Source organism: Neomonachus schauinslandi, chromosome 5, assembly GCF_002201575.2.
Source record: "Neomonachus schauinslandi chromosome 5, ASM220157v2, whole genome shotgun sequence".
NCBI classification, from domain to species: domain Eukaryota; kingdom Metazoa; phylum Chordata; class Mammalia; order Carnivora; family Phocidae; genus Neomonachus; species Neomonachus schauinslandi.
Genome location: NC_058407.1, coordinates 7,438,078 through 7,460,867, shown reverse-complemented (window position 1 = coordinate 7,460,867; position 22,790 = coordinate 7,438,078). Strand labels below are relative to the sequence as shown.

Below are 22,790 nucleotides of genomic sequence, written 5' to 3'. Positions count from 1 at the left end.
TTACTGTTGTAAAAATTTATAGACTAAAAGAAAATATATCAAAATATTTTTCCTTTCATTGTCTTCATTGAATATGCACTACTGCTATAACGTACTTATGTTGAATAAACGTTTTTTGCTTATTGATTTTAATTCCTTTATATATAATTCTGCATCTTTTGTGCACAGAATTTTAACGAGAACTTGTCCATGTTAATACCTACTTCTCTCAAACATTATTTCATAATGCTGCATTGAACAATAAACCATTGTTTTCTAAACTATTTTGCTACGGAAATAATTTTTTTCCACTCAGTCACACTGCTTTCTCAATGTAGGAAACACCTCCTGAACTTAACCTCCTTCACCATTAGTTGCTGGACACTCAGGTGCTAAATAAATCCTTGTAGACTGATAGACTGTTATTTCAATTATATGCAACGATAAACGATTTTTTCTTCTGCAGTATTCCTTGAGCCCTCGCAAAGTCTCAAGTGCCGTGCAGTCGTTTGAGAGGGTATCTTAAGGGAAACGTCTTAGACTCTTTGAGAGAAAGGGGTCACGTAAATTTAAAATAATACTAAGCTTTTAGGTCACTGAAATCATTTAATTTTTTAAAAAAGATTTTATTTATTTATTTGACAGAGAGAGACAGTGAGAGAGAGAGAACACAAGCAGGGGGAGTGGGAGAGGGAGAAGCAGGCTTTCCACGGAGCAGGGAACCCGATGTGGGGTTCGATCCCAGGACTCTGGGATCATGACCTGAGCTGAAGGCAGACGCTTAACGACTGAGCCACCCAGGCGCCCCAAAATCATTTAATTTTTTAATGGTAGAAAGAGATTACTTCCAGGACGCCTGGGTGGCTCAGTCGTTAAGCGTCTGCCTTCAGCTCAGATCATAATCCCAGGTTCCCGGGATGGAGTGTCCCATCGGGCTCCCTGCTCAGCGGGAAGCCTGCTTCTCCCTCTCCCACTCCCCCTGCTTGTGTTCCTTCTCTTGCTGTCTCTGTCAAAAAATAAATAAAAATCTTAAAAAATAAATAAAATTTAAAAAATAAATAAAAAAGAGATTACTTCCTTCCCTTCCTTTCTCAAGGCTAATGATAGCTTGTTTATAAATATTTTTCAACCTATAGTGTGGTGAAGGCAAACTCCTACGGACTCAAAGAGCAAACTGCTTTGTCCTTCGCGGGTCACTCGCGGGTCCTCGCACCTATCACACGCTCTCAACGGCGTCGGCTCCCACGACATTGCGTAGCTCTCGGTTTGCGCAGGCGCGTTACCCCGCTCCCCACTTTTCCCTTAGGCGCGCGGCGGAAGGGCGCTCTTTCAAGTGCGCTTGCGCACACGCTGCGCGGGAAAGGTGGTGGAGTACATGCGCGGGGAGACATGGCTGTGAGGGACGCGGCGGCAGGCCCTCCCGGGCCTGGGAGGGACGAGGAGACGGCGCTGTTCTTCGAGAGGGCCCATTACAGGCATGACCCGTGCTGGCTACTGCCCGTGCCCCCACGCCTCTGTCTGGCTTGCATGCTGGAGCTGCTGCCGGAGCCCTGCGTATCGGTGCGAACGGGGCCCCGGCATTTCCCTCACCAAGCTGGGCCTTCCCTCGCCAGACCAACTCCCTCAAACCGGACGCGCCTTCCCCAAACAGGGCCGCTTCGTTAAATCTACCCTCTAAACAGGCCTGCTCCCTCACCAGGCTGGAGCGGGCTTCTCTGCTATACTACTTCAGCCTCAGTTTGCCCCACAGGCCGTCCTGCTCTGAGCAGAGTACCCTTTTCCAGACTCACCCCTGCGCCTGGCTCTGGGCCTCACCTGGGCCTGTTCCTGTCCGCACTAACCGCCCCCGCCCCAGGACTCGCCGGCACGCATGCCTGCCTTCCCTTCCCTTCTTTGTAGCTGCCCTGCCGTTTGTTGCCCTCGCCATCTCTCCAGGATTTAGCCTTGGCTTGGCCCACGGGCCAGGGCACGCGTGGTGGAGGCTCCTCATTCCCTTCAGGTTTCTTAGGGTGTAAATGTGGAGGAGGGGGCTGCCTCGGTCTCTGTGATGGCAGGGGTGACAGGCAGAAGGTACAACCAGGCAGAGTGGGAAAACCTTTCTAACAAGCAGAGCTGGCTGAAAAATGGGCTGCCTACCCACCTCTGTAGTGTTTTTGTCCATGGAGGCATCCAAGAAAAGTTTGGGGGATCACTTTTCTCTCAAAGTCATGAGAGGGGAATTCATGCCTTGGAGGGAAGGGGGTGGGCTAGATCAGTGGTTCTCAAGTTGTCTTTTTTTTTATTCTCAGGTTGCCTTTACACTTCTAAAATATGTTGAGGACCCCAAAGAGCTTTTATTTATGTGGGTTATATCCACTGATATTTACTGTATTAGAAGTAAAAACAATTTTAAAATACTAATTTAAAAATAATAGTAGGTCCATTACGTATTAGCATAATTGGTTTTATTGTGGCAAAATACACATGACATAAAATCTACCATTTTAAGTGTACAGTTCTGTGGCATAAGTAATTTAAGTAAAAATAATGATATTTTCCAAAACAAAAAAGATAGTGAAAGGAATGGTTTTGTCTTACATTTTTGCAAGTCTCTTTAATGTCTAGCTTAAGAGAAGATAGCTGGGTTCTCATATATTTCTGCGTTTAATCTGTTGTATATTACTTGTCATGTAATCTTTGAAAGATTTCACTGTACGCTTGTGAGAGAATAAGAGTGAAAAGAACAAATTGCATCTTAGTATTATATGAAAATAATTTTGATCTTTTGGATTATCTGTAAGGGTTTTGGGCACCCTCTGGGGTTCCCAGGCTACCCTCTGAGAACTGCTGGCTAGCTGATATTTGAGATTTCATTGAGGCCAGAAGTTCTGAGGCTGCCATTCCTGGATAGTGAGTCAGAGATAAAGAGATGAATAAGACGGTTACATGGAGAAGAAGAGAAGGCTAAAAGTTACTGGGAATTTAGTAGATAGATATATTTGCGGTCAAGTGCTGTTGGGATGAGGGAAATTGGGAAAAGGTTTTTTAGAGGAGGAACCATTTGAATTAGGCTTGAGAAGATGAGTGAGATTTGGACCAGAGGAGATGGGGGAGCTTATCCCAAGAGGTAGGTATTAGCAAGGATGAGTTTGGGGAGGTAATCAGAGTGTTTGAAAGGAAGTTGAGGGAAGTGAGATTGAAAAGCCAGGTTAAGATGAGTTCCTCCAAGAGTTTGAATCAAGCTAGAGTTTTGACTTAATCCCATAGGTAAAAGAGAGTCATCGAGTTTTTTTGAGTAACTTATTTAATCACTAGCTTAATGTATTATGTAGGAGGAACGGGTGAAGGAATACATGAGATTTGCAATAGCACAGGTTAGAGGCAGCGAAATGCACCTTTACTCTTTATTGAATGCACTTTTTTTTTAGCTTCAGCTCTCACCAATTGAAAGGGGGATGTAGGGGCACCTGGGTGGCTCAGTCGTTAAGCGTCTGCCTTCGGCTCAGGTCATCATCCCAGGGTCCTGGGATCGAGCCCCACATCGGGCTCCCTGCTCTGCGGGAAGCCTGCTTCTCCCTCTCCCACTCCCCCTGCTTGTGTTCCCTCTCTCACTGTGTCTCTCTCTGTCAAATAAATAAAATCTTAAAAAAAAAAAAAATGAAAGGGGGATGTAGTTAGTTGTACCCATGTTCCTGTTCTATCCTCAGTGCGTACGCCCTTTCTTTACCTAACTTTTGCTACTGTCTTGAGCACTTTACACAGCCACTACCCAGTTCCCTGTACAGGGAGGTGAACTGAGTGTGAGGATTTATGTCCATGTCGAATGGAAGGATGCATTTCTCTACCGACCTCTTTGAGGCTCATGCAGGGTCTCCAGAATCACTCTCCTGGACTTTTGAAGTGGAAAGGGCGCTGACCTTGGACAAGACCTGGTTGGAGACAGATTTGAGTCCTTGGGAATGTCTCTGGGCTTCTGTTTTCTCATCTATAAAATGGTGACAATAATACCTATTTTTGCTTGCTTCACCAATTTGCTAGGCTTAAATGAACTAGTAGACAAAAGAGTGATTTGTGAATAGTAAAGTGCTCTGTAAATATAGGGTAGTGGGAACCTTAGCTCATGTATAATCCTCTGTATGAACACATGGATTCCTTTGTGTAAATGATGCCCTTTTTCATGCTCCCTTTAGGGATATATGATCTTACTCTAATTTAGGTAAACACTCCAGTATCATCTTGCAAATATATTTAGAAATTATAATTGTTTGGGTTCAGAATGGCTGAGACTTGGTTGTTACGGAATGTTTTTTTCATCTGCCCCAAGTTGGTGCGCAAGAAGCATGTGCTGTCCTGCTTCCGAGATGCTCTCTTGAGGCATGCCTCCCTGGTCATGCAGTTGGTGGCTCAGGATCAGAGAATCTGTATCCACTTCATAAGCATGATTTTCGGTGAGAGTAAAAGGGAAACTTGGCATGAATTTTGTATGTATAGCATGTATATTTGTTTTTGGATTTGGAGAAATGGTCTTGGGAAGACAATTTAGGTTTTTTGCCATGTAACAGTTTATTAGTAAATTGTTTTGTCATATGATGAAGAAATGATCCCCTTTCTAAGACACATGATGCATTGGGTGGTAACTGGCTTTGCTACAGCTAAGAGGTTAGTAAAAGTGTGAATATGAATATGGGAAATGTGTGATCTTTCAAAAAGTCCACTCTGACCCTTGAATAGGATCAGAAGGTCCAGACTAGACTCCATTGACCTGGTGTGACCCTGATTGAATTACTTTCCCTCTTCTGTGTCTGAGATGGATTAAAAGGTCCCTTCTTTTAATATAATTATAACGTCCTATGGAAAGAGCCCTTTCAGGGAGGAGGGGAGCTAACTCATATTGGGTACTTTTCTCTGCTAGAGGCTTTTCAGGCTTTTAACTGCCAAGACAGTTCTTTAAGGGAGAGAAGATGGTCCCCAAGGCTAAGGGAAGTCATGGTTAATAACTGGCAGAACTGGAATTTTACCCCAGGTCTATTACAGACTCCAGAGCACTCAGTTTTTATGCTGTGCCACATTGACTGTTTTTATCCTTTTAAAGCCAGAGTGGGTCACTGAAAGTCTAGGTGTTTGGTGTCGAGGATAGCATTTATCTGGGACATTGCTTAAAGCTGCTATTAGTCTAGAATTTATAGTGTACCTTTGTGGTTTTGTTTCTCTTTTAACTATTAACCATCCCCCTCTCTTCTCCCTCGGCTCCAAGGGCTGTTATGCAATGTGGAAGGTGGGAGTGTAACAGACCTCTGTATTGAAGGTAAGGTGAAATTGTGTGTACCTAGCATTTGAAGCTGAGGATATTAGCCTGAATTGCAGCTCTGGTTATTTGAGATCTTGATGAAATAAATGTTTTATTTTAGAGACATATCAAGAAAACTCGGTTGTCAGTCACTAAGTCTGCACTTCTTTCTCAGGCACCTACTCTGTGCCAAGTACTGTATCAGATACTAGGGATATATAGATGGGTAAGACATGGTTCCTGCCCTCTAAGAGTTTACAATCTGGAGGAGAGTTTGGCTGGCAAATAATGAGAGCTGATGAATACTGTTAGAAAGACATGTACAAACTCTGTTTTCATTCCATCCACGTTGGTTGGTTGGAAGTTGTCTGCACATAGGTGATGGTAAAAGCTGAGGAAATGTGGGAAGGGTGCCTGGCTGGCTCAGTCAGAAGAGCATTATGACTCTTGATCTTGGGGTTGTGAGTTCTAGCTTCATGTTGGGTGTAGAAATTACTAAAATAAATAAACTTCAAAGGGCTCAAGCGGAAAGAAGAGGAGAGTTGGGATAGGAAGATTCTTGCAGAAAGAGTAATTGTATCAGTTATGGTCTAGTCAGGAAACAGAAACCACACAAGTTATTTAAACAGGGAAAATTTTAATATAAAGAATTATTAACTGGGTAACTGAAGGCAAAAAGAGAACACCAAGTTTTCACAGAGGTAGCAATTTCAGAAAGCAGCTTCCACCCTTAGAGCTGGGGAAACAAAAGGAGGTTGGAATTATTAAAACATAAGTTTTCTCTGTGGAGAGGATGCTGCTTGACTGTTCCTGGGTCCATGACCATCTAGGCATGCAGTTAGCAGCTGTAACAGATCATAAGTTAATAGTATCTGTATAGGGCGCCTGGGTGGCTCAGTTGGTTAAGCGACTGCCTTCGGCTCAGGTTATGATCCTGGAGTCCTGGGATCGAGTCCCATATCGGGCTCCCTGCTCAGCGGGGGGTCTGCTTCTCCCTCTGACTCTCTTCCCTCTCGTGCTCTCTGTCTCTCATTCTCTCTCTCAAATAAATAAACCGTAAAAAAAAAAAAAAAGGATCTGTATATCCCTCTGACCATCTCTCGGTCTAGATAATGTGGACAAACAAATATACCACTTGAAGTTCTGACCACTGGCAGGAATGGGGAGATTTCCCTTCACCATTCAGCCACTCTTGAGTGGGGCTATAATCCTAAAGCCATCCACTTCTGGTTGGTGCCAGCATAACTTGCAAATCTTCATCAGACCCCAGGAACTTTACGGAGGCAGTAGGCTCTAGATAGAGACTGCAAAGCCAGAGAGAGAAGAAGGACTTGCTCCTTCCTCATTGTTTCCAGTTTGCTGCCTGCCTTCTTCCTGTTTCTATTATCCTAGAACGCTTCCTTACCTTGGAAGTGGCACAGCCTTTCTGCAGCAGCTGCTAAATCTAATTTGTAGCTTTTCCCAGACTTGCAGAGCCAGCCTCTTCTTCACCGCTCCTCAAACATACTAGCAGAAACATCACAAATGATTATATAGAAGGACGGGTTTGGGGTTGAAAGATAATATTGTAGGCAATTATTGGCATGGGAACTCACCCATAATTCTGTTTTCTAGTATATGAAGGAGCAAATTGTGAGGAGGAAAAAAGTAGAGATAATATAAAATAGTAGTTTTCAACCTTAGCTTCACAATAGACTTACCTGGGTAACTTAAAAAATATCCAAATGCTTAGGCTCTTTCTCTAGAGATTCTGATTTAATTGGTCTAGAGTGGGAGTTGGGCATTAATATATTTTTTTAACTTCCTAGGTGATTCTAATGTGCAGCCTCATTGTGAACCACTGATATAAAACAATGAAGAAGCCAGAAATCCTTTGGTTTGGATATGTACACACAGTTTAATTGGGGAGATAGAAAAGACTATACTGGTAACACAAGCAAATGACTTTGAGTAGAAGGGCTATGAAAGGTGAAGTGTGGGCCAGGGGTTGACTTCTGGTTAGTAATGCTACTGTGTCTGCTTAGTCCTCATCCAGCTTACAACTCAGCTGAAGTTAGAGCACATCATACATTGCCTGCTGGATGAGTGCCACAAAGAGGTCAGTAAATAGATGTGGGTTCTTAAGTACCCCTCAGAATCTTCAGATATCAGAGCTGGGCCCACCCTTCTTTGGATAGATAGATGGGGAGATTGAAATACAGAGAGAAAGGGACCTGCGTGAGGTCACTGAGTCAGTGGCAGAGCCAGAGCTAAGGCTTGGGTCTTCTGATCCTGCTCCACTACTGTTTGTAGCCTCCCTCCTTCCCCTTTCAACCTTCCAAATGCTATCTCGGTGTGGTGGAGTCCCATCTTTCTGACAGAATCATCCCATGGTTATTCTCTATGTCCTTCTAAGTACAACATGGATTTTCTTGATCAATTTATCAAGGAAATATGTTTTACTATGTCTTGGCTTGGTCTTTTTATTTGGTTTAGATTGTATACAGTATTTTATACTGAAGTCATTTGCTTTTATCTAAGCATCTAAGGCAGGCACTGAGTAGGTATATTTAACCTGCCTTCTTCAAGGTAGTCGAAGATACCAATTCAATAAGTAGCTTTTACATTGTGTTTAAGATTTAGGAATAATATCAGAATCACTTTTTATTTTTTGCAAAAGGAAGACAGATGTTTATCTTAACACCAAGAGCAACATGTAATTATAAATTATACTAAATTATCATTTCATTATAATTACTCTGCATATGATTAATATATCAGCTTGAATTTATAATTATATGTATCAATACTTATCATTATGATGGTGCCACTTAACCCTTTTGAGTACTTTCAAATGCTAGGCACTGTGTTAGGTGGTTTACGTGCAGTATCTCATTTAGTCCTAACAACCCTATGAAGTTGATACTATTATTATTTCCCACCAGAGGAATTAAGAGTCTTGCTTAAGATGCTATAGTTAGTTGCTAGAGAAGGGAAATATATACTACCGACTCTCCCTGTAAACCATCAATCATAGGGCCTGGCAAATAGTATTCAATAATGGCTATGATAATGATAATAATAATAATACCTTTTTTTTTTTTTGTACTGATCCAGAATTCTGTCTTTATGATGTTCCCAACTTTCACCCCCCAGTTTCTGGCTCTATAGAAGACACAATATGCTAATTTTAATTCAGTTTAACAGTCATGTCCTGAGCTAGTACTGAGCACTCTGAGAGGAATCTAATCAGAGCTTTTCCCCAGGGTCTTCCCAGTCCAATAGGGGAGATAGACACTTAGTTAAAGAGGCTGATTACTGATTGTGTTGAGAGACACATACAAAATAGGCTTTGGTCTGGATAGAGCAAGTTACATTTTGGTGGGAGATCTGTCCTGATCCTAATAACAGAGCGGAATGTGTTCACTCTCTATAGCTGTGTAACATGCCCTCCATGAGAGGCAGCCTGGCCACCCTGACCCTTCTCGGCAAGTTGGTGGATGCCATCCCTCCCCTGGCAGACAAACTTGTAATGGAGCACGGTGAGTGACCTCTGGGAAAGAGCTGCCACTACCCTTTTACCTGCTTTGATCACACTTCCATCTGGGTGGTCCATTCAATATATACACCTGGGAAGTCATTACTTCTCTAGGTTTTAGTTTTCTCATCTGCAAAATGTACTCTATGTTGGCTAAGTTGAAAAAAGTATTTAATTGGGGCATTATTTATTCAGCGGGCACCTGAGTGAGCAGCCCCCGCAAGAATGCCCCTCCACAGGTGGCCTGGGCAGCAACCACAGCCCAGCTCTGCACCCCCCTTCTCCAAGCCCAACCTTCTGGGTCAAGATCTTCATATCCCTTTTTTTAAAAACACTTTTAAACTTTTTAAAAACTTTAAACTTTTTTTCAGCAGAGAGGGAGGGAGCTGTGTTTTTGTTTTTTGGTTTTTTGGGTCTTTTTTGGAAGGCATTATAAGTTAAATTGACCATCTATGCAGCTCTGCGTCCCCTCATGGAGCTCCACAGATCCATTTCTAGGGAAGGGGTTTTATGCTCAAAACTGTCTGATCAACTCTTTGCCCTTTCTACCAAGATAAGTGATACCTAGGACCCAGGAAATAAATGCTGATGATTTGTGTGAAAAAAAAAAAAAAAAGTATTTATTGACTCTGGTCTTGAGCTATTTTGATTCTTTATGTTAACACAAACTAATTAAATACCTACTTTTGAACCTTCCTTTGGGTGAAAGGAGGAATTAATTTTGGAATATAGAGGTACTTTTTTCTATCAGTAAAATGCAAATAAATATCTCACAGAGTATTTACCTCAGAGTAAGTCACTGCACTTCTCTAAGCCTTGGTTTTCCCTTTTGATTAAGTACCCAGAAATCATTTATTATGGGGGATTATAGGGGATTACCATTACTACCCTACTGGGCACAATAGTTTGGAGTTTCATACAGCACTTGACATTGTGAGGTTTCCCTGGCTCCTTGGCTGTTTTATGGACAGGTGACCTGATGGAGCATCTGTTGAGAGGTTTAGTGTACCCCAATGAGGGGGTGCAAGCTTCTGTCTGTTACCTCTATGGGAAGCTGTACTCCTCACCAGTGGCCGCTGAGACGCTTTCAGGCCATTTCCGGGAGAAGCTGTGTCCTCTCTTCCTTTCCACCCTGGATGGTGCCCAGACAAAGGAGCTACAGATCAACTGTTTGGGTAAGATGTAGGACTGGAGAGAAAAGAGAGAAAGCTTTTGAGGTTTTGCTTGAGGACTTGAGATGTTGGCTCTTTAGTGGTGGGGAAGTTTGCTGCTTTGCAAAGGGTAGAAGTCATGGGTTTGGGAGCTAAAATGCACAGACTGTGATAGATGACTAGAGTTGATGTGGCATCTTAAGAATGTTGCCTTTGGGCACGTGGGTGACTCAGTTGATTAACCATCTGCCTTCTGCTCAGGTCATGATCTCAGGGTCCTGGGATTGGCCCCATGTTGGCTTCCTGCTCAATGGGGAGTCTGCTTCTTCCTCTCCCTCTGCCCCTCCCCCTCACTCATTCTCTCTCCCTCACACTTTCTCTCTCAAATGCATAAGTAGAATTTAAAAAGAAAAAGAATGTTGCCTTTGGAAGGAAAAGAAGAAAGAAAGTGGCACCAACAATTTTCTATCTCTGGTTTTTACTGCCTGTCCTAGTGTATCCTGTTTTTGCTGTCAAGTTAATCTTCACACTGCACAGCTCGTGTTCTCTCCTTTTCCTATTTGAAAAATCATCTATCGTCCCTCTGGCCTCCAGGGTGATGTGCAGGTGTTTCTACTTGTTATTTGAGGCTCCTTGGGAGCCCCAGTGTACCCTTTCAGCCTCTTCTCCTGCTGCTTCTTTACATAGGTACACAAGATCTATCAAATGCTTCTGAGTAGGGAGCTTTCACATTTTGGATGGAGCACATGGGCACTATGATTGGTGACTGGGTGAGGGCCTGTTCCAAAGCAGGAGCAACAGGGAAAAGCATAGTCTAAGTGACAACAGCTTCTTTTCACAGTTTAGGCCAAGAGTTCTGTTATGAACAGTCCAGTCACACATAGTGTGTGTTCATTTTGGGCCAGGCCCTGTGCCAGGCTCTGGGGTCATAAAGATGAGCAAACCCAAGCTCTATTCTGAAGGAGCTCATAGTCTAGTATGGAAAACAGATGTGGACAATTAGAGCCCTGTGTAGTAAGTGTTGCCATGGAGGTTGCACAGAAAAGTGTGGGATTCTATTCAACATTGTGTTAGAGGTCCTTGCCAGAACAATAAGGCAAGAAAAAGAAATAAAAGGTATCAAAATTAGGAAGGAAGAAGTAAAACTGTCTCTGCAGATGCCATCATTTTATATATAGAAAACCTTAAGAACGTCACAAAAAACTGTTAAAACTAATAATGAATTTAGTAAAGTTATAGGATATAAAATCAGTTGTTTTCTATGCACTAACAGTGAATTATCTGAAAAAGAAATTAAAACAATCCCATTTATAACAGCATTAAAAATAACAAAGTACTGGAGCACCTGGTTGGCTCAGTAGGTTAAGCGTCTGACTTTGGCTCAGGTCATGATCTCGGGGTCCTAGGATTGAGCCCCACTACAGGCTCTGCTCAGTGGGGAGTCTGCTTGTCCCTCTCCCTCTGCCCCCACCACCCCGCTCATGCTCTCTCAAATAAATAAAATCTTAAAAAAAAAAAAACAACCCTACAAAATACTTAGGAATGTTTAAGGAGACATGAAGAAGTTTCCAGAGGATGTTTGAGGGGCTACCTGGGGTGTACTCTGGTACCTATACTCCTCTTGCCTCACCTCCTACCCCTTTCATTTTCTAGGTTTGCTGAGGCAGCTGCTGAAGTATGATCTCTTTGTGTCCGTGATCATGAACAAGTCTGCAATGGCGGAAAGTACTGAGGGTATTGAGGGGCCACCAGAAAAGACCTCATTGCCTTTGGTGCTCAAAAAGGTGATTGTCTTGTGATTCCTGGTCTCTAGGTTCAATAACAAGGGAACCTGAATGGCTCCTGGCCCTTGTATCACTACTATCTAAGATTTTCAAGGTGTTTTCTTCCTGACCCAAATAATATGCTGTTAGAGTACTGAAAGTACAGTTGAACCTTAAACAACACAGGGGTTGGGGCACTGACCCCCCCCCCCCCCTGCCGTTTAAAAACCCCCAAAAAACTTTCAATTCCCCCAAAACTTAACTACTGATAGCCTGCTGTTGACTGGAACCCTTACTGATAACAATCAATCAATTAACACATATTTTGTATGTTATATGTATTATATACTTTGTTCTTACAATAAAGTAAGAAGAAAGAAAATGTTATTAAGAAATTCATAAGGAGGAGGGCGCCTGGGTGGCTCAGTTGGTTAAGCGACTGCCTTCGGCTCAGGTCATGATCCTGGAGTCCCTGGATCAAGTCCCGCATCGGGCTCCCTGCTCGGCAGGGAGTCTGCTTCTCCCTCTGACCCTCCCGACCCTACCCCCTCTTATGTGCTCTCTCTCTCAGTCTCTCTCTCTCAAATAAATAAATAAAAATCTTTAAAAAAAAAAATTCATAAGGAGAAAATATTTGTAGTACTGTACTGTATTTATTGAAAAAAAATCCATGTGTAAGTGGGCCTGTGCAGTTCAAACCCATATTGCTCAGGGGTCAACTGTAGGTTTTATTTCAGTTGTGAATCCTTATATGCATATCTTCTCCTTAACATCTAGGCTGGCTGATAATGCAGAATACAGGCAGCAACAGAAGCAAAACTATCTCGGTTGTTTTAGGGATAAAACTCAAGCTTCTTAGCTTGGTACCTAGAGCCCTCTTTCTCTGGATCCTGCTTATCCCTTCAGCCTTATTAACCTGTCTCTTCCACCCCACAACCCAGTGCTCCAGCCATATGTAACTTCTCCCTGGCCTTGCATGTGCTAGGACATCCTGTCTCTGTGCCTGTGTAGATGCTCTTCCCCTTTGCCTTTCCCCTCTCCTTTGTCTATTGATCCTTCAAGGCCTATAGGGTTCCCTTTTCCTCTTGGTTCCTTTAGGTAGAATGTACCTTATGTCACAGCACTTACTTCACCATATTGTGGTTGATCTACTGGGAGTTTCTTTAGGGCAGTACCTGAATTTGGCTATACCTCTCTGTAGTGCTCAGCACAGGGCTTGGCAGAGCTACTTATCCTCATCTGGTAGTGGAGATAATCATTGATTGACTAGACTGTGGGACTCCTGCAGGAAGGAGGAGGAGCCCTGATCAAAAGTGGGAAAGGGCAATTGGAGATAGATAAGGTAAATATTAAAAACCAGCTTAAACTGCTCCTCCTTGTTTCCCTGGGATGCCTCTAAAAAGGTCCAGTCAGGGCCTGTGAACTCTGAAGAGCAAGTCCTGTGTCTCTGAACCAGAAAATCTCATACTGAATTCTTTTCTGTGCTCATTTTGTTGCTGCCATCCTGGAGTCCATGGTAACATCTAGTTAGAACATTTGATCTCAGGCTCAGCAGGGCACAAGGTCTTGTGTCCTCACAGTGCGCCAAGGAAGCATAATGGTGGCAGGGACAGAGATTAGAGAGCACCTCCCTTGGGGGACAGGACATTGCAGAGATAGGAATCTTGGTTTAGGGGTCCTATCCTCCATTCATATATGGAGACTGTTATTCTCTTGACAATTTTGGATGATTAATATATTATTTTACTACATTAACCAGCAAGGTTGCAGCTACGGTGAGATGAGTGAGGCACTTGCCTTAGGTGCAAAATTTAGGGGATGCTAAAAAACTCAGCAATCAAGATAGATAGTATTTTAATGCAATATTTTTTTAAAAAATCAATTTGATTTTTTAAAAAATCAGTGCACAAAATTCATAATGAACAAAATACCAAAATTTTAAATAAAGAGAAGACTGACATGTATCCTTTTACCTCTGTTCTGGCATTTTTGTCAGATTCTAATGCTATTCCTTCCCGCTTTTGGCTGATAATCAACTTATTCTTCCAAAATTTAGGTCCCTGGGAATATATTGTCAATGTTTGTGTCCCTGCTGTTTCAATGTTTATTCATTCATTTAGTCAGATACATACTGAGCACTAATGTGATATATCAGTCACTGTGTTAGTCACTGGGAATATCATGGTATGTAAATAGATGAATTCCTTGCCCTTGCATGGTCTAGTGGGGAAGGCAGGTTATGAACAAGTAAATGGACAAGCAAAGGAATTCTTGTTTTGCTACAAAGGAAATAAAGAGGAAATGAGATAGTGAGGAAGGCCAGCTATAGGCTGGGTGGTCAGGCAGGGCCTCTCTGAAGGGTTGATGATTGAGCTGATACTTGAAGAATTAAAGTAAGCCAGTGATCAATTATACCTCAGTGAAGCTGTAAATAAATAAATTAATTAAATAAGTAAGTAAGCCAGTGATATGAAGAATGGAAAAGCATTTCAGGCAGAGAGAATAACAAAGGCTAGAGGAAGGGGGATGCTTGATATGTTCCAGAAGCAGATGGAGGCCAGTGGGATGGATGGTGGGTAGAATGTGAAGTGGCCAGAGATGAGTCTAGAGATTAAGCAGGGAAAATTGTGCAAGTCCTGATGGGTCATGGTAAATAATTAAGACATTTTTAAAAAGATTTTATTTATTTATTTGACTGGGTGGGGAGCACAAGCAGGGGGAGCGAGAGAGGGAGAAGCAGGCTCTCTGCTGAGCAGGGAGCCCGATGTGGAGCTCAATCCCAGGACCCTGGGATTATGACCTGAGCTGAAGGCAGATGCTTAATCAATGGAGCCACCCAGGTACCCCAATTAGGACTTTTTTAAAGATAAATTTTCATAGTTAATTTTGTTTATGATGGAAAAGTAGGATTGGAGTGTTTCTTTCTCACACAATAAGGAATATACACTTTAAACCAAGAATCATTGTTTTGCATAAGAGTTGAATATCATTTTTCTAAGATATATTCTATTTCACATTTTAGCAGCTCTGAAATTGGGAGACTCTTTACCATCAATAGTGTGTCATAGTTTAATTATAGCTCCTTTTCTCTTAGTGGCATATAAAATAATAATTTGCCTTACATCAATAGCATCTTGAAATACATGTCATTTCCTATATGAAAGAGAACAAAATAAAGATTAAGACTATCTAGAAACTCCTTTACAAACTAACAGAAAGGCTGGTCAATCATGTGTCCATTTTTAAGTCTGACATGACTGATGCGTTTAAGCTTGCAGTCCTCAGATGTGTCTCTACCAGATATGAGTGTGACTTTGTCCTTTTCCTCTGAAGCTCTAAAACCAGACACACTCTCTTTTGTCTCATGATATATGTTCTACTTGCCATTTTCCCATAGGAGGCCAGTTTCTCCTACACTTGTCTGCAGTTGCAGTTAACCCTTTCCTTGATTTTTTTTAAAAGAAGTTTTAATTTTTTTTAAAAGATTTTATTTATTTATTAGAGAGCAAGCAACTGGGAAGGAGAGGGAGAGACAATCTGAAGCAGACTCTACATTGAGCGCAGAGCCCAATGTGGGGCTCGATCCCGTGACCTGAGATCATGACTTGAGCCAAAACCATGCTTAAGTGACTGAGCCACCCAGGTGCCCCCCCTTTCCTTGATTTCTGAAAGTGTCATGGGACTCCTAATAGGTATGGTGTCCAGTAGGAGTTTGGATGTTATTCAGAGTATAATGGAAATTCATTAAAATGTTTTGAGTAGAGGAATAACCTGATCTGAAACTTTGGTGGAGGAGGCATCTCTGCTGTAGGAAGACTCCTAGATTTGGACTTGGCTGACCTGGGTTTCTGCCTTAGCTTTGCCACTTATTAGCTGTGTGGCCTGGAGTAAGTGACTTAACCTCCATGAGCTTTAATTCCTTCCTCTGTATGTTGGGAGTCTCCAAGATCACCCCCAGCTTCAATGATTCGCTAGGAGGACTCACAGGACTCAATAGATAATCATACTCACGGCTATTATTTATTAGTGAATGAATACAAAGCAAAATCAGCAAAGGGAAAACGCATATGGGGTAAAGTTCAGGGGAAAACTAGGCACAAGATTTTGAGTCCTCTCCCAGTGGAGTCAGACAAGGATGCAGTTTATTCCTCCAGCAATGAATTGTAGCAACACATGTGAGATGGTGCCTGGCAGGGAAGCTCATTAGAGTCTTGGTGCCCAAAATTTTTATTGGGGGCTGACTGGTCACGTTGGCACCCTCTGCCTAGCACATACCAAAATTCCAAACTCCCAGAAAGATGACAGGTATTCAGCATAGACTACATTGTTTTACAAATAACTTGGTCACAGAGAGTCACTCTTATTGGTTCTGTGAGTGGTGGGAGCCCTCCTGAAATCCAACTTCCCAAATCCAGTCATTGACCAAGTTTACAGATGGGCCTTTCTAAGGATAACAGCCTCATGCCTGCATTGTTAGTTCTTTTCAGCACATTCTGTAAAGTGAAACTCACAGTAGAACCTTCCCGTGTTATCCTTCAGGCTTGTTGCAAGCATCAAAACCAGATGAGGGCTGTGAAAGTACTTTTGCCAATGAAGGCCCAAACCTTTCTTGGTGGCGGTTTTAGTGTTCTTTGATGCCATTGTGTTCTTTTGTTCTGTTTCCCACCTGCTGTTCTTCATAGAAACCCCTTTCCATAATCCATAACTGCTCTCCCTGAGCACCATCCTTGTGCCTGACGCTGGGTAGGCCCTCCGTCAGTGTTGTGACTGCAGTACTTCTTGTTGCCTATTTCTCCAGCTTCTCCTCTCTAGAGACGAGACTCTGCAGGTGGCCAGTACCCACTGTATAACTGCAGTGCTGGTCCACTCCCCAGTGAAGCATGCCCCGGCCTTCATCCATGCCGACATCCCAGGTAGAGAACTCCTTCTAATCTTCTCCTCTGAAGACCCCAGAGTTCTGACTGGAGACCCTGGAGTCCCAGTAGCAGCAGCTGTCCTGTTGGGGTTCTTTGATAATGTGTACTAGAGAGACAGGTTGATGGCAGGCTCAGCTGTACAGGACAGACTGTAAGAAGTAAGCCTCATAAAGTGAATCCTCTTGCTACAGATCTCTTAGATGACCTTGAGCAAACTGTTACTCATTTTTTTTTTTTTAAAGATTTTATTTATTTATTTATTTGATAGAAACACAGCGAGAGAGGGAACACAAGCAGGGGGAGTGGGAGAGGGAGAAGCAGGCTCCCCACAGAGCAGGGAGCCTGATGCGGGACTCGATCCCAGGACCCTGGGATCATGACCTGAGCTGAAGGCAGTCGCTTAACCAACTGAGCCACCCAGGCGCCCTAACTGTTACTGATCTTTGTCATTTACTTGACCATCTAGGAATAACACCTAGTGTAGGGTGATGGAAAGACCTGTGGACCAGGAAGGCAAAGGGAACTAAGGTTTCTCAAGGGCTTGTTATGACCAGGAAATATGCCCTGAGGTGCACTGTAAGTGTTGCCACATTTAGGTCCTCAACTTGGCTGTTTTATGGATAAGGAAATTGAGGATCAGAGAAGGGAAACAACTGGTGTAAATTTACAAGGCTAGTCACTGGCAGAGAAGGGTATGCAGTCAAGCCTCTCTGGCTCTAAAATCTTCTCTCTGCATCATGCTGTTACCCATCCTGGGAAATAAGAGACCCGAGTTCCAGTCCCACCTCTACCATTAACAATAGCTCTTTCTGGGTCTCAGTTTCCTCACCTGTTAAAAAGGTGAGGTTAGACCAAACCCTGAGGTTATTTTTCAGGTTTATCTGTGAATTCATGATCATGTCTCATGGAGAGAGTGTGTGAACAGATGAAGTAACAGGTGTTAGATGCTGAATAAATCCAAGGCCCTAGATTTAGTGAGGGGACTATGATCACATGACTGTCACTTATTGTTTTCTCCCCTCTCCTGGCCAGAGTTCCTCTTTGAGCACCTTTCCTCTTCCAGCGAAGTGCTTGTCTGGTCCAGCTACAGCTGCTTGATACTCCTGGCAGAAGAGCCACTCTTTTTTTCCAAGTGCCACACGGTGTACGGTTGGTAGTGGGAGTCCTACACTAGTTCTGGGTAGGGTGGTGGTCAGCACTTTTTTTTGTTGTTGTTAAGTAGGCTCCATGCCCAGCATGGAGCCCAATGTGGGACTTGAGCTCATGACCCTAAGATCAAGACCTGAGCTGAGATCAAGAGTCAGATGCTTAACTGACTGAGCCACCCACACACCCTTAGGGTGGTCAGTACTTTGAAGTTGGGTAGAAGTAGGAATGATGGGGGGCTAGCCTACACCTTGGAGGGGAGTCCTGGGTCTGGTCATTTCCATCAGCCCAAAGTCATTACCAGATTCCATATGCAAGCCATGATATCCAGACAGTTCCCTTCACTGATTAGCAGAAGTCTGTATGCTTGGCAAGAGAAAGGTACTCCTATTAGCCCCTGAATGCATTCTTCCTGTACCTTAAGAACAACTTTACTCAGCCTTGGATTCAGTCTTTTCCTGTCCCCCAGATAAGTGTCCGTCTAGTTAGTCCCTAAGTTTAGCTGATTCGTTCTTTCCTGGTTTCTCTTCCTTCCTGGTGATACTTTTTTTGTCTGGGACTTTTTATATCATGTCTGGATTTTTAGACTGGGCACATTTAGTCATTCATTTTATATACTATGTTCCTGTTCTGTGCCAGGCACTAGGCTGGGACCTAGAGATTTAGCGATACATATAATGTGGTCCCTGTCCTCTGGAAGGGGAGAGAGGTACAAACGAGCCAATTAGGGCTCTGCCAGAGGGGAGTATAGGAGGTGTGGGAGCTCAGTGGAGGCGCATAGCTCTGCGTGAGTGGATTAGGGAAGGCTTCCGGAAGGAGTGGAGGTCTGACCTGATTCTTTGAGAAGGAATATGAGTATGTCTAGTGGAAAAGGCACAACTCAGTCAATAGGCATTTACTAAATACCTCGAGTACCAGGGCCTGTGCTATGGCTTGTCCTGAGTTTCAGGGAGACAGAGATGAATCAGATAAGGACCTGCCCTCAAAGATCTCACAGTCCCATTCAATCAGTTCAATCTTGTTAGGGCCCCTCCATGAGGGGCCACCAGCAAATAGGTGCTGTCCAGAGCCTCTCACTTCTCCTGGGCAGGCAGTGAAGGAACTACCAAGCACTGATCCCTGGCCTCTGCCGTGTCATTTTGAGATAGGGATCGAGTCAGTTGTGAGGAGCCTACAGGGAAGCCTGAGGATGAACAACACAGAACTCCACAAGCAGGGCCTGCTGCTTTTTGCTGAGATCCTGACTCGGTGAGCAAAGTGATGGGGTGTCAGGCCTGTAGGGGCCAGACTGGAGAAAGAAAGAAGTGTTTATTCCTGGTGGTGTCAGTGATAGGCATTCACTTATTCATTGCTCATTTACCATTTCTCAGGCAGCCAGAGGAGATCAAGCTGTTCACAAGCTCAGACATGTGTAGAGATGCTGGCCGTGCTCTCCAAGAAGCAGTAAGCAGCCCTGTGCTGGAAGTGGCTGCTGAGGCAGTGAAGGCCATTTCTGCCTTTCTGAGGTGAGAGACCCAGGCAGGCTGAACTTTCTACCTCTCTATGCCCTGTGGGCCAGGTCAAGCCAGGGAAGCTTCCAGGCAGTACTTATCCTTTAGGTCAGGGAAATTTTCTTGAATTTTTTTCCAATACTCTATTTACTCTGTTCGCTCTTTTTGGAACTGCTGTTCAAATGTTGGACCTGGATTGGTCCTCTAATTTTCTTTGTTTTCTGACCATTTTTCATCTTTTTGTCATTATGCAGTAGTTTCTGGGAAATTTTCTTGACTTTATCTTTCAACCCTTCTACTGTGTATTTTATTTTTACTTTCACATTTTTTTTAAAGATTTTATTTATTTATTTGACAGAGACAGCGAGAGAGGGAACACAAGCAGGGGGAGTGGGAGAAGGAGAAGCAGGCTTCCCACCGAGCAGAGAACATGACCCGAGCTGTAGGCAGACACTTAATGACTGAGCCACCCACGCGCCCTACTTTCATATTTTTAATTTGGAAGAGTTCTTTCCAATTCTCTGCATGTTTTTTTTTTTTTATTATTTTTTTTTTAAGGTAAGCTTTATACCCAATGTGGTGCTGGAACTCATGACCCTGAGATCAAGAGTTGCATATTCCCCTGACTGAGCCAGCCAGGTGCCCCATCTGCATGTTTTTGTTTTTTTTTTTTTTAAGATTTTATTTATTTATTTGACAGAGAGAGACAGCAAGAGAGGGAACACAGGCAGGGGGAGTGGGAGAGGGAGAAGCAGGCTTCCTGCTGAGCAGGGAGCCCGATGTGGGGCTCAATCCCAGGACCCTGGGATCATGACCTGAGCCAAAGGCAGACGCTTAACAACTGAGCCACCCAGGTGCCCCACGCATGCTTTATTTATTTATTTATTTTATTTATTTTATTTTTTAAATTTTATTTTATTATGTTAGTCACCATACATTACATCATTAGTTTTTGATGTGATGATCCATGATCCGTTGTTTTTGTGTAACACCCAGTGCTCCATGCAGTACGTGCCCTCCTTAATACCCATCACCCAGCTAACCCGTCCCCCCATCCCCCTCCGCTCTAAAACCCTCAGTTTGTTTCTCAGAGTCCATAGTCTCTCGTGGTTCATCCTCCCCTCCGATTTCCCCCCTTTCATTTTTCCCTTCCTACTATCTTTTTTTTTTTTTTTTTTTTTTTAACATATAATGTAGTATTTGTTTCAGAGGTACAGGTCTGTGATTCATCAGTCTTACACATTTCACAGCACTCACCATAGCACATACCTCCCCAATGTCCATCACCCAGCCACCCCATTCCTCCCAGCCCCCACCACTCCAGCAACCCTCAGTTTGTTTCCTGAGATTAAGAGTCTCTTATGGTTTGTCTCCCTCTCTGGTTTCATCTTGTTTCATTTTTTCCTCCCTTCCCCTATGCTCCTCTGTCTTGTGTCTTAAATTCCTTATATCAGTGAGATCATATGGTACTTGTCTTTCTCTGATTGACTTATTTCGCTTAGCATAATACCCTCTAGTTCCATCCACGTCGTCGCAAATGGCAAGATTTAGGGTTTTTTATGGCTCCCATGCAGGTCTTAAAATAGTATTTTATTCTATTTATTTCATGGATGTAATTTTTTAAACATCTCAGTCTTTTGTTTTAGTCCAGACTTTCCCCTTTCTACAAATTGTTTTTTCTGCCTGAAATGCTCTTCCCTATAATCTTTGCACAACTGGCTTCTTCCCATCATTCAGGTTGCATTCAGAGCATCTTTCCCTAACCGACCCATTAGGCTGTGATAGCACCTACCAAACACTTGATAGTTCCTTGTTTATTCATTTGTTTTGTGTCTCTCCCCACTATGATACAATCTCCGAGAGATCAGGGACCATGTCAGTTTGTTCACTACTCTACACCTCACTCCTGAAATCGTATGAATGAAGGATGTCAAAATGGATGGTAAGACTAAGAGATCCTAAGATCAGGATGGGAAATTATTCCTTAGCAAGATGCTTGATATCTTGAAAAAAAGTAATGGAGAAAACTTATATTTACTTATAAAATAACTTTTATTTTATTTACATGTTTTCCCTTCTAAAAATCTAACAAAGTAATATATTCAAATAATAAAAAATAAAATATACAGGTTTATAATGAAACAGAACAGTTCCCTGTCCCCACTTCCTAAAGGAAACTAACTGTAACTCATTTTGGTTTCAGTTCTGGTGATTATCTCCCTACATCTAAACAATATGCTTATAATGCTGTCACTTTATTTATGAATTTAGGACATTATTCATTGAGTCACTGGTAAGAGACAAAGATTTAGATCATATTATTTTGTCTTCTCTACATTCCCTTAGCATCTTTGCTAGTTAATATTTTATGTCTAAAAATCTTTAAATAGTATACTTAAGACTTGTATTTCTTGTTCCCTCAACTTCAAGGAGTATCTCTTGACTCCCTACTTGGTTAGCTAGGTATATTAGCATCTAACTTTTCCTTTCTCCTCCCCGCCATCTACTTCTCAATGTCAGTCAGCTGTACCTTTAATTTGATTTAATTTAAATTTTTTAAAGATTTTATTTGTTTATTTGAGAGAGAGAGAAAGCACATAAGAGGAGGGAGGGTCCGAGGGAGAAGCAGACCCCGCCGAGCAGGGAGCCCAAAGCGGAACTCGATCCTGGGACTCGATCCCGGGACTCTAGGATCATGACCTGAGCCAAAGGCAGTCGCTTAACCAACTGAGCCACCCAGGCGCCCCAGAAGGCCTAACAGATTACTCTCAGTGTTCAAAAAAGGCCCAGGGATGAGGGTTGACATAGATTTTTCTTTAGTTACTGCACTGGGTTGAATAGCATCCCTCTAAAATTCATGCCCACCCATAACCTGTGAATATGACCTTATTTGTAAATAGGGCCTTTCTAGATACAGTTGAATTAAAATGAGGTCATACAGTGCAGGATCGTAAATCCAAAGACTAGTGCCCTTATAAGGAGAGGGGGATTTGGACATACAGTAACACAGACACACACACACAGGGCAGATGGCCATGTGAAGAGGCAGAAAGTGGAATGATGCAGCTATGAGGCAAGGAATGACAAGGATTGCTGGCAACCACCAGTGGTGAAAAGGCAAGACAGGATTCTTCCCTAGATCCTTTAGAGGGAGCCAACAACACCTTGATTTCAGACTTCTAGCCCCCGGAACTATGAGAGGATAAATTTCTGTTGTTTTAAGCCATGCGGTTTATGGTAATTCGTTGCAGCATCCCTAGGAAACAAATACAACTACCTAATACCCTGCCAAGTAGTCATTCATTCATTTAACATCTTTTCAAATTTATCATCTGTTTATAATGCATCTAGCTCTGTTTAGGTAAAATGAAAAGACTGAGCTGGTCTCTGGCCTCTTGGAGCTCACTATTAGACTAGTCTATGACTCTTGCCTCCCTGAATCTGTGGAATATGAAAGTTCAGATGAACCCTAAGTATTACTTTCCACATTTACCCCACACTCAGAATGATTGAATCTCTAAAACTAGTTTCTAGTCTTTGCTTATAATTTCTAAGAATGAGG

The 22,790-nt window shown here is 42.8% G+C and overlaps 1 protein-coding gene across 1 annotated transcript in view; it reads left to right on the top strand.

Moving 5' to 3' along the window:
- Positions 1-1,368: 1,368 nt before the first annotated feature.
- Positions 1,369-22,790, top strand: part of MEI1 (meiotic double-stranded break formation protein 1) — a 73,460-nt gene continuing 52,038 nt past the window's right edge. Inside the window, exons 1-11 of the mRNA XM_021687732.1 lie at positions 1,369-1,539; positions 4,283-4,406; positions 5,213-5,263; positions 7,270-7,343; positions 8,661-8,766; positions 9,734-9,937; positions 11,567-11,697; positions 16,475-16,589; positions 17,625-17,741; positions 18,887-18,986; positions 19,109-19,243. Of these exons, the coding sequence (XP_021543407.1) occupies positions 1,369-1,539; positions 4,283-4,406; positions 5,213-5,263; positions 7,270-7,343; positions 8,661-8,766; positions 9,734-9,937; positions 11,567-11,697; positions 16,475-16,589; positions 17,625-17,741; positions 18,887-18,986; positions 19,109-19,243 (1,328 nt within the window). The remainder of the gene's footprint in view (positions 1,540-4,282; positions 4,407-5,212; positions 5,264-7,269; positions 7,344-8,660; positions 8,767-9,733; positions 9,938-11,566; positions 11,698-16,474; positions 16,590-17,624; positions 17,742-18,886; positions 18,987-19,108; positions 19,244-22,790) is intronic.